General features: G+C 38.0%; 1 protein-coding gene across 1 annotated transcript in view; it reads right to left on the bottom strand.

Annotated features, from left to right (window-relative positions):
• Positions 1-607: 607 nt before the first annotated feature.
• The window catches only part of LOC110094123 (DNA polymerase epsilon subunit 3), a 29,227-nt gene continuing 12,949 nt past the window's right edge, over positions 608-16,885 (bottom strand). The window contains exon 3 of the mRNA XM_020819285.2: positions 608-1,039. Coding sequence (XP_020674944.1) covers positions 909-1,039 — 131 coding nt within the window. The 3' untranslated portion in view covers positions 608-908. The remainder of the gene's footprint in view (positions 1,040-16,885) is intronic.

Genomic DNA, 16,885 nt, shown 5'->3' with positions numbered 1-16,885 from the left:
ATTAAATACATAATCTAATTGATAACATTTAAAATATATTTGTTGATTTTACTAGATAAATAACAAATATTTATGATAAACTGTACATATCATTCAATCATCCTTGGTCTTTTATTTTCAGGCTTGATGAAAGACAAAACTGTTACTAAAGATGAAATTAATTCATAAGTTATTTTCAATTAATAAGTAGATTGGAGAGAGATTAAAGTTGAGTTAAATCTTATAGAAATCAATTTATTTTTTAAATCAAGCTAAAGCCTATAAATAATGGTGGATAAATTTGATAATTTATAATAATATATTTTTCCAGCTATGTAATAGAAATCTAAACTCATAATTTCACTTGTCTTAATAATTTTCTTTTTTGCATGAGAACTTTTCAAATAAAACCATCATTCCAATCTCACATAATTACTCCAATAATATTTAATATTATGCAATAAAAGCCTACTAAATCTTATTGAAGCTTCGCGAGTAACTCACTTCTGAATCTTGCTCAACCACATTGGAAAGCAATATAACATTCGAACTACAAACCACATAAACCACTCAATCTCAATCCAATTCTCGGCTATGATATCACTTGTTAGGGAGGGAATCAAAGGAAGATTAAAGTTATGCCATGTAAAATAGTGATTAAATCGACTTTTAACTAAATAATTTAAACCTATGAATAAGTGCTAATTCTCTTGATAGGGAGAGTGCACAAATACAAAACATAAATATTTAAATAAACATGTAATCTATCTTGGCAGATTCTTACCGAAGTACAATAGCAAAATTACTAGAACGATTCAGCAATGTGAAGAGCTCTTAGAGAAATACGCTTCCAAAGAAATACCACCGTAGAACACACATGCTAAGACTACTGGATTTAAAAATTCAAAGCAGCAGCATAAAACTAATGCTTAGTTGTTTTCTTCATAAGCATTGCCTTCATTCTCATCCTTGTGTGGAAGCTCTTCCTCAGATTTTCGTTTCTTAGTCCCCCCATTCCCTTTAGTTCCAGATTTTCTTCCAGCATTCTTTTTTCTGAACTCTGGAGAAAATAACGTACAGGGTCAGATCCAGTTACATACCAACGAATGAATAATAATAAAATAAAACGGACTTTAAATTACCAGACGGCATCTCAATCGTCTGTTAACAACAAAGGTCATCAGACATAAACAATCAGGGGTAAGACGGAACACGAGAGCAATGTTCCAAAATCGCTAAATTTGGTGGGAGATTTTATCGAATGGCATTAAAAATAGATGAGCTCTTCGCATCTAAAAGAGAAAATTTATACGATGCTAGCTACTAGTTTTGGAGCCTAATTTTTATTTTAAGAAGTTTATTATATTATTATTTCATTTATCTTAATTTTTTATAAGGGATTAGAAAAGTGTTTTCTCTCTAATCAATCCATAGAATCTATGATGTAACAGGTCACAATCATCAATACCGTGATATAAATTGTGTTTTTATGTACCCATCTCTTCATTAATTAGATTCATGGGAGTGAATCCACTTGCCAATTGGAAATGCAGGATCTCGATACCTACAAAAAGTTATTTTTGAGATGTGTTGCCATGTATAATCATGCCTGTACCTTAGGCAATCATACACTCGTACTCGTAGAATTTTATTGACCTTGAATTTTAGAATTTCTTACTCCCTCCTTCCGAAAGAACTATATTTATGCTTCTTTTAATGTGAGGAGACAAATCTCATTGACTTCATATTAATGTTTTCATGCATCTTTCTCCTTCCTAAAGAACTATATTTATCTTCTTTTAATGTGAGGAGATAAATCTCTTTGACTTCATATTAATGTTTTCATGCATCTTTAATGAAGGGAGTTTCTTTATCAACTTGTAATTGGAACACCCCACCCCCCCCCCAAACTCCCCCCCCCCCCCCCCAAACTTAAAACCACTACACCATCCGCTCGTATAAAGGAAATGACCAAGGCCTAAAGCTTTGTTGTAGTTTATAATCCTCATTTTTATGAAAAAAAAAAAACAATGTTTGTTGTTTTGATGTCTCAAAAAATTTCTTCTCTTGTAACAAGTATAATTGCAATGAATTTTTTTCTAATTCTCTAATAAGCTTTTCTAGTCATTTCCTCTTAAATAAAATGTCAAGTTCACTTTCTTGGGTGCACTCTAATATCCATAAAAGAGTTCTCCCTCCTGTTTACCAATTCTCTTACCCCTTCCCAAATGGATCCTTTTCTTAGCCTTTTCTCATTACATATAGAGTTTTCGAGAAGAATAAAACAATGAGATAACTATACGAGATGAAAAGGGTCACAATGTGTGTTCTTGGGTAGGAATTTACAAAAATCCTATCAATTGAGAATAAGGTCTAGTTGAGAACCTCAATGGGGCAAACAAACGAGGGCTAAGAGACCTAAGGTAAGATTATTATTGTCTGTCTCGTAATAAAGAAAATTCTATCCAGATCCCATGTTTGATTGGTCCTTTGCCAAAATATCTCACTCTGCAAACCTCAAATTGTATAGTGATATGAATGGGATTTTATCAAGAAGTTATAAGAGATGTAGATACTTTTGCGTTGTGGATGCTGATGCGTGGTCATTACACCAGTATCAATTTTATGATTTCTTCCTAAATGATAAACTGCCAAGATTACTCTGCTCAAGGGAAATGATAATGAGTTGCTTTGGTAAAAATTCAATACACATTGCAAACCCAGGGACAGTTAATCTTTCAGTTCTATGCAACATGAATATTGATTTTAATATTCATAGTAGACAACTATTGTCAAGTCCCAAGTTCTGAATGAGAAAAGTAGAGGTGGTCAACAACTAGCATAAAAATTGTACAAAAATCATGACATAAATCCTTTAATACAGTGTGCTAATGGTAGAGCATTCTTTAGAAGTGATGCGTTGTATGGCCTGAAGACAACAAAAAGTGTATAAGGGTTGTTGCAGCGGTGCCCGGGTGCAGTTTTAAACAGGCAAGAGTTCCCAGAACATGGGCGGAAGTGGGCAAAGAAGCTAGTACATGAAACTAGAATTTAGATAGGATCATGGAATGTAGGTTCTCTTACATGCAAATTAATGGATTTAAATGATATTATGATTCATAGAATGATACAATTCTTTTATGATTTCAAGAAACTAAATGGGTTGGAGAGAAGGCCAAGGAGATTAATAATTTATGATTTAAACTTTGACATTTTGATAGAAGTGGTACTAGATATGGTGTATGTGTGATTATAGATAAGAGTTTGAAAAATAATATTATAAAATTTGATAAAATTTAAGTCAAAATTATAACTCTGAAGATTATTGTTGATGCTAAAAATATTAATATTATAAGTGCTTATACTTCTCAAGCAGGTTTGGATATGTGTTTAAAATAAAAAATTTGAAAAAAAAAATTAAAAAAAATGAAAATCTTTTGAAAAAAAATAGAATAATTCAAAAGATATCTCTTGAAAAAAGAGTTTTTATTAGAAGAGATTTGAATGAACATGTTTATAGAGAGGTAGAGTATTTAAAAGTATTCATGGTGGCTGAGTTTGAAGCGACTGATAAAGGTGATAAAGCTATATTAGATTTTTCTCTAACTTATAATTTTGTAATTACTAATACCTTATTTAAGAAAAGAAATGAGTATCTCATTGCGTATAGGAATGGGATATGTAAAACTTGTATTGATTATTTTCTTATAAGAAAAATTGATCGTTTAGATTGCAAAGATTGTAAAATTATTCCGAGTGAAAGTTTAGGTAACTATTATCGCTTATTAATTTTAGACTTTAAGATGAAAGGGCAGAATATGAAAAATATAATAAAACGTTATTCTAAGAATAGATGGGACATTTAAAGAATAATAACAAAAATATTTTTGAGTATAAGATTTGAGATCTTAAGATTTTATTTGTGCATGAAGAAGTGAATGTTAATTGGGAAAAAAATAACAAGTAAAACTAAGAATACTGCAAAGGATGTGTTTGAAGTTTCAAAAGGAAAAACTCCTAATAATAAAAATAAATGGTGGTTGAATTAAATTGTGCAAGAAAAGATAAAAACAAGAAGCTTTGTTATAATAATTTGTTTAGATGCAAAACTCTAAAAATTGAAAAAGATATAAAAAGTCTCATAAGATATCTAAGAAAGAATTCTACAATGCAATGATTTTAACTTTTAATGATTTATAAAATAAATTAGATTCTAAAGGCGAAAGATATATGTATAAGTTAGCTAGACAAAGATATAGAAGTAGTACGAATTTAATTCAAGTGAAGTGCATTAAGGATGAAGATGAAAATGTGTTTTTTTAAGAAGAGGATATTCAACAAATGTGAAAGAAATATTTAGCTGAGGATTACAATAAAAATTATGAGAATACAATTGACTTTAGTGACCTTAGCACTCTAAATGAAAATAAAGATTTTTATTTTTATCAGCGTAATAGTAAAAGTGAAGTTTGTGAGGCTTTAAAGAAAAAGAAATGTCAAAAAACTAGTACACTTGATAATATTTCAATAGTGGTGTGAAAATGCTTAGGAGATAGAAGAAATTTATTGGTTTAATAAACTTTTTAATATAATTTTGAAGATTAAAAAGATGTCAGATGAGTGGAGATTGAGTGTGTTGATTCTTATTTTTAAGAATAAAGGTGATACAAAAGATTGTAGAAATTATAGAGGAATTATGTTGATGTGTCATACTTTAAACTTTGGGAGAGAGTTGTGGACTAAAGGTTATAACGTCATACTAATGTTTCTCAAAATCAATTTAGATTCTTGCCGGATAAGTCTACTATGGAAGCTATTCATTTATTGAGAAGGTTGACGGAGAAGTTTAGAGAGTATAAGGAGGATCAACCAATAATATTTATTGATTTAGAGAAAGAACATGATACAGTTGCAAGAGAAGTGCTATGGAGAGTTTTAGAAAAAAAAGGGGTTAATAATGCGTATATTCAAATCATTAGGGATATGCATGCAAGATTTGCTACTTGTGTCCAAACACAAAAGGTTGTTTGACCAATTATTTTCCAATTTCAGTTGGATTACATCAAAGATTAGCCTTAAGCCCTAATCTTTTTTCTTTAGTCATGGATGTTCTTACTAGAGATTGTCAAGAGTATGTACCCTGGTGTATGCTTTTTGCTGATGATATTCTTCTTGTTGAGAAGACTAGAGAGGGAGTTGAAGGTAAACTCGAATTATGGAGGTCAACCTCAGAGTCTAAAGGTTTTCGTTTGAGAAGATCTAAAACTGAATACATGTAGTGTAATTTTAGTAATAAAAGATCTAGTGAGGGTTTGCGACTTTGAACGATCAAGTCACTAATAAGTATACTCGTTTTAGATATCTTGGGTTTATTGTTCAAAGTGATGGTGAAATAGATGTGGATATTATTAGTAGAATTCAACTTGGATGGTTCAAGTGGAAGAAAAGTACCACTAAAATTTAAGAAAAAATTTTATAAGATGGTGGTGAGACCTTCAATGCTTTATGGTGCAAAAGAGAAGCATAATATTAAGTTAAGTATTGCTGAGATGAGAATGCTCAGGTGGATGAGTGGATTTGCTCATAGAGACAAGATATGAAACTAGCTTATTCGTGAAAAGGTTGGAGTAGCTCTAGTGACAGATTAGATTAGAGAAAGTCGCCTTAGATTATTGAGATTGAATGGGATACAAAGAGCTGAACACATAACAACATACAAGACTCAAGCATGAATTGAACCTTGAACTCGAGTCTGATGGAACACATAAGACTGGGCTTTGGATGAATGAACAAATCAAAGTCTAAATGCACAGTTCTCTAAGTTAACAACAAGTTACAAGTGGAAGATGAAATCTCGATGCACACGAAAGATGAATGTAAAGAACTCCTAAAACAGTCCCCATAAGGTCAATGCACTATACTTATAAGAAGCAATGGATAGTTGTAAGGTGTACGAGTCCTACCCATATATAGCAATCAAAGATTCGTCCCTACAAGCAAGATCAAATACATCAAAGCAAACCACCCGAGATTGGTGAAAGGGTGGATATGATGCAGAAATTATGGGTCTTCTACAAACATTTTCAGGAGGTCGTAGTAGATGCAGCGGTCCCCTGCAAATGGATACTTGTGGATAACAACAATGTATTATAAGTATAATGAATCACTGTGGACACGAGTATGGATATCACCTATGAAAGTGGTGATCAAGATCTTCAAGTACGTCGGATACAAGGGCAACCCGGTGTACGAAAGAGGACCGTCCCCTATAAACAAGTACAATTAGAAAAACCATCTGAGATTGGTGAAAGGTGGATACGATACTGACGTAAATGACCCTTCTACAAACACTTTCAGGAGGTCGTAGTGAATACAGCGGTCCCCTGGAAATGAATACTTGTGGATAACAATAGTGGATACCTCGTAGGTACAACGAACCACTGTGAGCACAAGCACAGATATCGACTACGACAACGATGATCAAGATCCATTAGCATATTGGGCATAAAGATAATTCTATATATGAAAGAGGACACCCCCTGGCAGAAAGAAAGGGATGTTCCCAAGCAATTTATTAATCCTATACTTAAGAAGAAAACAGTTCTGGTGCTCGCAAACACCGGAAATAACAAGTCTATTACACTGAAGATCCTGAAAAGAGCTCTTTTCAAGGCAGCAATAACTGATTTCAAAGTCCCTCCCCGGTGAATGAGAAAAGGGGAGTCAACATCAAGATGAGGAGATGCCTCATAACATCAAGACCATATCGCCACCGGATCCACAACACTCGTATTAGCGGACAGAAGGCGTGTATAAGATCTCAAATGAGAAGTTGTGTGCATCCAAATGACAATTACCTACACAACTACAACTATTTCAAGCTACCCCTGCACGTGCACCATAGCTTGTATACACATAGGTGCACAAAGGGGTATACCAAATCAATGAAATTTTCAAACACCCGTATGGGCCCCGATGAGCGTGTTATTGGTACACACGTGACACATAGGGATGCTGCGCTGATCAATAAGTGAATTCAAGTTCGAACCTAATCCTTCTATGCGGATCAATAGAAGTCGACAGGATTCGAACTCTCGAACAAATACACGGTTGTGACGACCGGTATATTTGTTTTAATACATTCATATTAGGACTTCAAGGCTTATAATCAGGATAATTCAATAAACAAATGCATGAAGCCTACAAAAGCCGATCCTCCTAAACAGATAAATAGGAGTAGACAGGGTTCAAACTCTCGAATAAATATGCGGTCATGAATTTGACCGGAATATTTATTTTATACATTCATATTAGGCCTTCAAGGTCGTTAACAAAGAAAATTTACAAACAAAGGCACAGCCTACAAAAAACCTGATCCTCGGTCAACAGCTCAGCCGAGTCGACAAGGTTCAATCCAAAAATAGAAATGACCTCAAATACCCCGATGATGGCCGCGTTAAACGAAAATCTCTACTGGAGGGGTTCATTCCAAACATCTTAAATGCCTCCCAAAAGTCCACTCAAAATCCAAAACTCCAAAAATCCCATAAATTCCAATTCCAGATATTTAAATTCGAAATCATCCATCAATCACTCAAAACAAAATCCATCCATCCTCCGCAACAGTTTGCCGAGGTGGACAAATTCAAATATAACTTCAGCTCACAAAGAGCTAATGCCTAGTCGAAAATATCATTAGGATCCATTCTCAAACAATCTCCTGCCAGTAAGGACGTGGTACGTGTCCTCTAACAGGCGATTTGCTGCCAAATGGCACCGCAGGATAAACGGTTATGACCCTGGCCCTCTGAACCGAGTAGTTTTGCCGCCAAAAGCCACCACAAAATACTCATTATGGCCAGAGCCAATATGTTCCCTAGTGGTATCAAATCCTTGAGATATGAATCAATAGGATATAATCGATAGGGCACAAAGCCCTCTGTTAGCTAAGGTGGATTCAAATTTGTCCCCTTAGGCAAATATCCATCCCAGGTCTACAAGGTCCCCTTGGACGAAGCAACCCATGGCTGCCGACAAGGATCCTTCTGTCAGGTTGGGTCGACTACCTCCTCTGACTAAGTAGACCAGGGACCACGATGGCTCGGGACGACGGAACCATGACATCTTGATCGAGTCCATCATTCATTCCCCCACCATCCGCTTTAAGTGTGAGATGGTGAAATTTCCCATTTTAAATATCAAACTCTTCCCAATGCCCAAATTCAAACTCGATTTTCAAATCCAAACCCATGCTGCAACTATATGCCAGATAACACGTATTATCTACGTATATGATTGACGACTAGCCTTAATCGAAAATTCTCTCTCGCTATCGGGAGGGGTAATTAACTATAGGGGCTTGTGTCTATAGGAAACCAGAACTCAGATCATAAAGTCCTCGCAAAATGAGGGCGAAATATCTGGATAGTGTCTTATCTACAAACCCATCTGCCTTCCCAAAATTTACCCCGGAACTTATTCCGTTAAAAGTCCCTCACCGAATCAAAACAAAAAGCAGCAAATCAATGCGCGGCGGGGAGGCCGAGGCTGAATATTCGGAGCCCATAGATTTCTGGCGACTCCGCTGGGGTATGGTTTCCCTTTCCATCTCTGGCTAGTCACTAAAAGGCTATAGTAGCAATCAAATCCATATGGGTCAAAATTTTAAATTTCCTAAAATTTAATCTTTTAAATAAGATTTATTGGAAATTTGTTAAGTAAAGTTTTTAATGTAATTTAATTTACCTGCTTCTATTTTTTTGTTCTACGTTATTTCTACATTTTGAAAGTGTGGGGTGATGTATCAATTCTGATCACCAACCCCTCCCTTTCATTTTTGCAAAATGGAAATGCAGGACACCCCGATGACCGTCCAATTAGGACGAGGAGCCAGGATTCAGCTAGCAAATGCTGTCATAGAGACTGCAAACACTGGAGCCACTATACACTTTGGTGGGCTTGAATTCTCAGCAGCTACTGCAAGGGCTGCAACCGTCCCTGTGTACGACATAAACCCTGAAGAACCTTCTGGAAGGTCCTATTCTGCAAGGACTGCTGCTAGAGGTGCTACTCAAGGAAGAGTTTCTGTCTTTGAAAGGTTGTCCCAATCTAAGGCCCTTACTGTAAAGAGGGTTGTTACTGGAAGAAAAATTTCTGTGGTGACTGCCAACACCACTACTCTGCCTAGAGAGCTTGTTGAATATGGGAAATATGATACTGAAGCTTTCTCATCTAGAGAAAGGATCAATAGAAGGAAGAGGAGGAAGAGAAATGCAGAGCTACGTGCTCAACATCTGCCTGTACCAATCCATCCCTCCAACCTTCTAGCACAAGAATCAGAGATCAATATTCCCACTCAAAACAGGTTCACTAACCTGAAGTAGGTAAAGAGAAATAGCTCTTCTGGTGAGCTCAAGAAATCTTTCTGGGAGCATCGACCTGAAGCTCCAACCCCTCAGAATATAAGAGAGACTGAACGCATGTCTGCCCGGGTACATCGAGTTCTGAAGACAGTTAAGGAAAGAAGCTAATGAAAAAGAAGTCCCAGAGGACACTGATTGTTGAGGCCCGAAGAACTCCAAGGGAGAGGTTATCATATGTTGTGATAGTTGAAAGAAGAGGTTATCAACGACAAGCTCGGCAGGAAGCACATCGGGGCAAGACACTTAGACCACGTGTCCAGGAATCCTCCGTCGAAAGGGCCCAGTGGAAAGGCAAATAAGTTTGGAGGCCGAAACCTTTAAAAGAAAAGGTCTTTGAAGAAAGAAATAAGTTAAGCATGACATCCAGAACAGTCTACCGGAGATCCCCCCCCTGCTAACAAAACTCGTTAGAGATGGGTCCAAAAGAAGGCCCATAACGACGACAATCATAGTGACGGTCGACATCCTGAAGAGTCTTCCAGGAGATCCCGTCATTCTCCTACTTCAAAGAGGAGCTTCATTTCGATCGCAGTCCGCGGATCGAATAAGTAATCATTCCAAGCCAAGAACCTGAAATTCAGTGGCGACGCTGCTCAGAGATTTGGGTACAAGAAGAAGAAGAAGAAGACTATAGTGATGAAGATACTATGGGGATCAAGGTGGTTCATATGGTCAGCCATATTGATGTTGAAGATGATGATGGCGATGAAGATGACCAGCAATCACAGCCATGTGTACGTGTTTATCGACGTCGCCACTGGGCTAGATCCATTGCCAGTCGAAGTGCTCGCTCCTCAGAAGAAGGAGAGGATGAGGAAGAGGTTGGAGAAAACCCCTTTGTTGACGAAGACATCACACTCGCTAAAAGGAGAAATCAGATGAGGCCACAGATGCGAAAGAAAGATAAAGAAATCTCTCAGTTAAATGATAAAATGACTGAGATGATGACTCAGATAACGGCGCTGATGGAGATAATGCAGAATGCCACTTCTGTAGGTCTTGCACCAGCTCACCTGTCAACCAAGCTGCAAATCCTCAAAATCTCCAAGTGCCGCAAGCCTCAGAAGTGAAAGGCGTACCTGAAGGTGGTGATAAGAATGATAATTTAACCCGCCAGCGTACTCCGCAAAATGTGGCAGATACCTCTGAACCTGTAACCACTGCGCAGTTAAAAAGCTTAATCAGTGAAAAGATTAAAGTCATTATAGCTGCTGAACAAGCTGAAAAGTTGGTAGGAAAAGGTCGTCCGTATCCAGCAGAGTACGACCAAGTGCCGTATCCAAAAGGATATTCTGTGCCGAAATTTAATATTTTTGAGGGAAATAAAAATCTCATACAACACCTAGCACAGTTTAAAGCTATCTGTGAGAATACGGGAGGCAATGATGCTTTGTTATTCCAATAATTCATGAGCAACTTGAGTGGAACTGCTTTCGAATGGTACGCCGAGCTGCCAAATGATTCACTAAAGACCTTTGCGGAGTTAGAGGTCTTGTTCGTGAAAAGATTTGCCAGTGGAACATAGAAGGCTACTATTGCTGATCTTGCTCTAGATAAAAGGAGAAAAGATGAGTCAGTGACAAAATATATAACACGCTGGCGCAATCTCAATATGATGTGCGAGCAACAACTAGAAGAAGAACATGCAGTTCAACTACTGATGGGAAACATTGATGATAAAATGAACCCTTATAGATGGCTTCAATCACGACCTTCCAAGATCTGTTGGATAGGATGACAAAGTTTAAAAATTTAAACTTGTCAAAATTTGAAAGCCTCCCTGATAGGCCCAAAAAGACGACGCCTGATGCTAGGAAGAATGAGGCGTACTCCATACTCCCTCCCAGACCTGATAAAGGTAAATGGGTAGTATATAATGTTGATAAAGGAAAGCAGCCAATACAGTATGAAGAAAAATCAAAACAGACTTACAATCCAAATCCTCGATCGAAGCTGGTACTTGGAAGAAATGATAAACCTCGAGCCTTTCCCGGTGGAGGAGAACGCCAGAGGCAACCCACGGGAACTGGTGATAGAACGTTCCCTTCCCTCAAAGAGAAAATGAATAAAGAATATTCGTTCAAGAGGGAGAGTATCGCTAAACTGTTCCAACAAGCACTCAATAACGGTCTGGAGTTGCCAGAATGCAAAAGACCTGAAGAGTCCAAACACAGCAGAGACTCAAACTACTGCCCATATCATCGGGGAGTTAGCCATCCAATTGAAGATTGCTACGTTTTCAAAGATTGAGTAGAGAAGAAGTATAAAATGGGAGAATTGAAATTATCATATAATGTGTTAGTTCATCCCAGAAAGGAATCCACCCGGGTAGTTACGTCATCTTCCGTACTCCTGCCTAAAGAAATAACAACAAAAAAATATATTCAAGAAGAACAATGGGAGACTTTGGTCTCCAAGAAGACAACAAAAATGTTGAAACAGTTAGGAGTTCCTGGTGTCAAATGGAAGTCTCCTACTGAGCCAGTACTAAACTTAAAGTGGTTGCCTGCGTCCCATGCATCCACCTCCAAACAACAACCTGGCCAAGCTAGCTCATCAAAGCCTGGCAAAGCAAAATCAAAGGCTTCTAAGAAGAAAGCAAAATTGAAGAAGCTTGAGGCGAAAAAGACTACAACTCAAAATGTTATTGATAGTCTGGGTGAACATTACCAGACTGTCAGGAAGCCTATCAAGCTCGGTGATTTTATAAAAGAGCTCAAAATAGATGAAAGGAAAGAAGTTGAAAATGAATCTCTACCTACAAAGACATGACGAGCCATCTTTGTGACATCAAAGATAACAGATAGGGAGAAATACGCTGAAGAAGCGGCTCTGGAATCCTGTCTAATGGTGTCATCAATAAAGTATAGTTCAGAAAAAGATCTATGTTTTCCATATGATGAAGATTCAGACCCAAGCGTAGCATCGCAAATGAAGCAGGTGAAATTGGGAGACGATTTTGAGTCTACAGATGGATCCCCACACGTGATAATGGTTGAATCTGAGGAGAATGCTTCATCAAATAAGTCCGAATCAGATGAGGTGGCCCAAGTGCAATTAAGAAGTGGCAAAGTACTATCACCACCAAAAAAGGGGATTTCTAATAAAGATAAGGGAAAAGAGATAATTATAAATGAAGATATTATTCCTGAAGATCCCAAGAAAAATAATACTTCATCCAAGGGGATAGATTACAATATCTTGTCCCATTTGAGAAAGATCCCAGCACAACACAGCATATACGATGCCCTCATGATATCTAAAAACCTTCGAGAGACTTTGATTCAAGCTCTCAAGGACCCCGAAAGATATGAGGCATATTTTACTGAGCGTAATCTAACCGAAGTCTTGCAAGCTCGGAATGAGCCGATCATTACTTTGCGGAGGATGATATGATGGTTGGAACAGCAGATCACAATCGCCTGCTGTATGTTACGGCAGAGAGTGACGATATGATGATCAGTCGGATTTTGATCGATCCCGGATCTTCCGTAAATCTCATGAGCCTTAAAGCATTAAGATCATTGTGCCTCGATGTGGAACATCTTGGACAAGATAAGTTGATGGTGCACGGCTTCAATGAGAAAGGGCATAAAACCTTTGGTTTGTTTATAGTGTAATTGAGGAACTTCATACAGAAGCCAAATTCCATGTAATTGATGCGGATACTTCATTTAAGGCGTTACTGAGTCGCCCATGGCAGCATGAATATGACGTCGTCCCTTCAACATTACATCAGTGTATAAAAAATCTGAAGGAAGCAGAAGAATTCAGGATCTCTGGTAATATTCAGGCCTTTGCAGTACATAAAGTAACGATATATGAATATGCCAAGTACTTCATGCCAAAGAAGCAAAAACTTTTGAGTTCTCTTGAGGCTAAAGCATCAAATTCAAAGACTACAAAGAAACCTAAACAAGAAGGTGAGAAGAAGCGTGTAAGGAGAAAGAAGACAACGCCGGTTCTTCCCAAAGCACTGACCATTTCCAAAGAAAAAAAATATGTACCTCACCTAGGGAGTGATATAGATGAAGATGATATCATCCCTACAAAATCTCGAAAAAGATGATAATTCATAGACGAATGGAGTAGAGAGGTTGAATTTTCAAACGATGATTATGATTATGACTCTATCTATATGAATTGAGTGTAGGAGGTATTCTCCAGAAGAATAAGCAGCCTGTCAATCTCAGATAGCGTACTCGTAATCACACATATCCCCCTACAACACTTCAAGAAAATCATTTCACGCGAGGTGTATAAGATTGAAGAACTCTTCACTCTTTATCTGCCCCCTCTGAAAAAGGGGACTGCACCTGGAAATGTATTGTATTCCATGGGAGTACGTGAAGAGGAGAATAATGATTGGTGTTATATGCTCATCGATTCTGAAGAATTATTTCCTACAAGGCTACCTAGGTTTAATACCAAAAATATTCAAAGAATGCTATGAAAGCAAATCAATATTCCTACCACTAAACAACTTCATACAAGCTTGGGCATCTGATATGGAAGGAATCCACGTCCATTATGACGGAAGGATATAGATGCAAATTATCGGATTCATTAAACGAAAATTCCTCCGGAAAGAGACTTGTCAGAAAATCACATGCATGAAAATTGAATCCGATGATGGTGGCACTTATGGGGTGTATAAAGTTGATACATATGATGATCAACCTGTAGAAGCCAGGCCTGCACCAGAAGAACTGGAAGACGGTGGACAGGCTACTACAATGGATGAGCTAAAAGAAGTCAACTTGGGAACTGAGGAAGACCCTCGCCCAACCTTCATTAGCTCTCTTCTATCAAAAGATCAAGTGGAAGAAATGAAAAAACTTCTCTGTGAATTCAGAGATTGTTTTGCCTGGACATACGCTGAGATGCCCGGCTTATCCCCTGATGTAGCAGTTCACAGATTAGCCATTAAATATGATGTGGCACCCATCAAATAAGCTCCAAGGAGAATGAGATTGGAGATTAAAGAATAGGATATTGCAGAGACGAAAAAGCTTATAGATGCAGACTTTATTCGTGAAGAAAAATATGCCGACTGGATTGTCAATATCGTCCCTGTAAAGAAGAAGAATGGCCAGGTTCTTATCTACATCGATTTCAGGGATCTCAATAAGGCGTGTCCAAAAGACGATTTTCTGCTCCCAGTATCAGAACTTTTAGTGGATAACACATTCAATTACAATATGTTATCCTTTATGGAAGGATCATCAGGCTACAATTAAATCAAAATGGCACCTGAAGTTGAAAAACATACATCGTTCAGAACACCTATAGGCATTTACTGCTACACAGTTATGCCCTTCGGCTTAAAGAATGCTGGTGCCACATATCAAAGGGCGATGACTCGTATATTTGATGATTTGATTCATCAAAAGGTCGAGTGCTATGTGGACGACCTTGTTGTCAAAAGCATAGATAGAAGAGACCACCTAGGTAATTTGAGAATTATGTTCGAGAGGATCAGAAAATATGACCTGAAGATGAACCCTCTCAAGTGTGCATTTGGGGTATCCTCAGAGAAATTTTTGGGATACGTTGTTCGACATCGAGGCATCGAAGTCGACCCCAACAAGATCAAAGCAATCATGTAGATGCCACCTCCAAAGAATCTACGACAACTCCATTCTTTACAAGGACAACTAGCTTTCATTCGATGATTCATATCAAATTTGTCGGGTAAGTGACAGTCGTTTTCAAAGCTAATGAAGAAAGATGTCCGTTTTAAATGGGACGAAGAGTGCCAAGAAGCATTTGACAGCATTAAAAAATATATGTTGAATCCTCCTATTCTCGCGGCACCAATTCCGGGGAAGCCTCTTATACTGTACACGGCAGCATTAGAAGAGTCCCTCGAAGCATTATTGGCCCAGCATAATGAAGAAGAAAAAGAGAATGCGTTATATTATATCAGTCGAAGGTTGATAGGAGCAGAAATTCGCTACTCTCAAATTGAGAAGCATTGCTTAGCCCTGATCTTCGCAGTTCAGAAGCTCCGCCATTATATGCTATCTCACAAAATCACCTTGATATCAAAGATCGATCTGCTGAAGTTCTTGATGATAAGGCCAGCGTTGACAGGTCGTTTAGCTAGGTGGGCAGTGATACTCCTACAGTTTGACATCACATATCCCGTAGAAGGCAGTAAAAGGGCAGGTACTGGAAGATTTTCTTGCTGCATATCCTATCCCCGCGGATTCACCACTCAATGATGATCTACCTGACGAGCAGATCATGAATGTCAAAGATGAGGAGATGCTACGAGTATGAGAAATGTACTTTGATGGGGCATCATCAATTAAGCATGCTCGGTCTCCGAATTTGGAAAAAGCTCAAGCTGGGATTGGACTCATTTTTGTGACGCCCGAGGGAGGCATAATGAGATTCTCATTTAGCTTAACTAAACCTCGGACCAATAATGAGGCTGAATATGAAGCCCTAATAGCAGGATTGGAGATTGCAATCGATGTCTGAATCTGAAACCTCCAAATTTTCGGTGATTCTCAACTTGATGTAAATCAAGTATTGGGAGTTTATAAAATCACCAAGTTTAAGTTGGCCTGTTATTATCGCCGAGTTCTTGAGCTTATGAAACAAATTCCAGTTGTTGAACTAACTCAAGTTCCCCGAGGTTAAAATGACAGTTATTCTCTTGCCAAATTGGCTAAAGAAATGGCGAATATGGATGACGAATAGCCTATAATAATCATGATACACAATCGGTGGGTCCTAGAGCCAGCATTATTACAATTCCCGCAGGTAGAGGGAATACCAAGTTCAAGCCAGCAGGATGCAACTCCGATTGATCCTCAACCTCCCCAACCAGTTGATCTTGAAGACCAGTCTGAAGGACAGCAAGTTCCTAAAAAAAGACGTAAAGCTAGTTAAGCTTCAGAATTATGATGGCATTGCCCAGATATCGAAGAAGAAGACTGAAGGCGGCCTTTCATTTACTACTTTAAAGAAAGTATATTGCCAACGGACAAGTCGTTAGCTGCTCAAATCAGGAAGAGAGCGCTACGATATGCATTTGTCAACAATACATTGTATCGGCGGGCTTTCGATCAAATGTGGCTAAGATGCCTAGGGACTCGAGAAGTTGATAAAGTGGTGGAAGAAGTTCATGAAGGACTCTGTGGAGTGCACCAATCAGGTCCCAGGATGGTAGTCAAAATCAAAAGAATGGGCTATTACTGGCCGACAATGGTAAAGGATTGTATCAATCATGCTAAGAGGTGCCACGAGTGTCAGATTCACGGTGATGTTATACATCAACCGCCAAATCCATTGCACCCTACAATAGCATCCTAACTATTTGAATGTTGGGGTACTGATATTATCGGACCGATAGATCCACCGTCATTAGCAGGACTTCGCTTTATCTTGGCAGCAACTGATTATTTCTCCAAGTGGGCAGAAGCGGCTCCATTTAAAGAAGTTACATCCGAGCACGTGATCAACTTCTTCAC

Source organism: Dendrobium catenatum, unplaced genomic scaffold (assembly GCF_001605985.2).
Source record: "Dendrobium catenatum unplaced genomic scaffold, ASM160598v2 original_scaffold_197996, whole genome shotgun sequence".
NCBI classification, from domain to species: Eukaryota; Viridiplantae; Streptophyta; class Magnoliopsida; order Asparagales; family Orchidaceae; genus Dendrobium; species Dendrobium catenatum.
The sequence above is the reverse complement of the archived record's forward strand: the minus strand, read 5'-3'. Positions and strand labels throughout refer to the sequence as shown.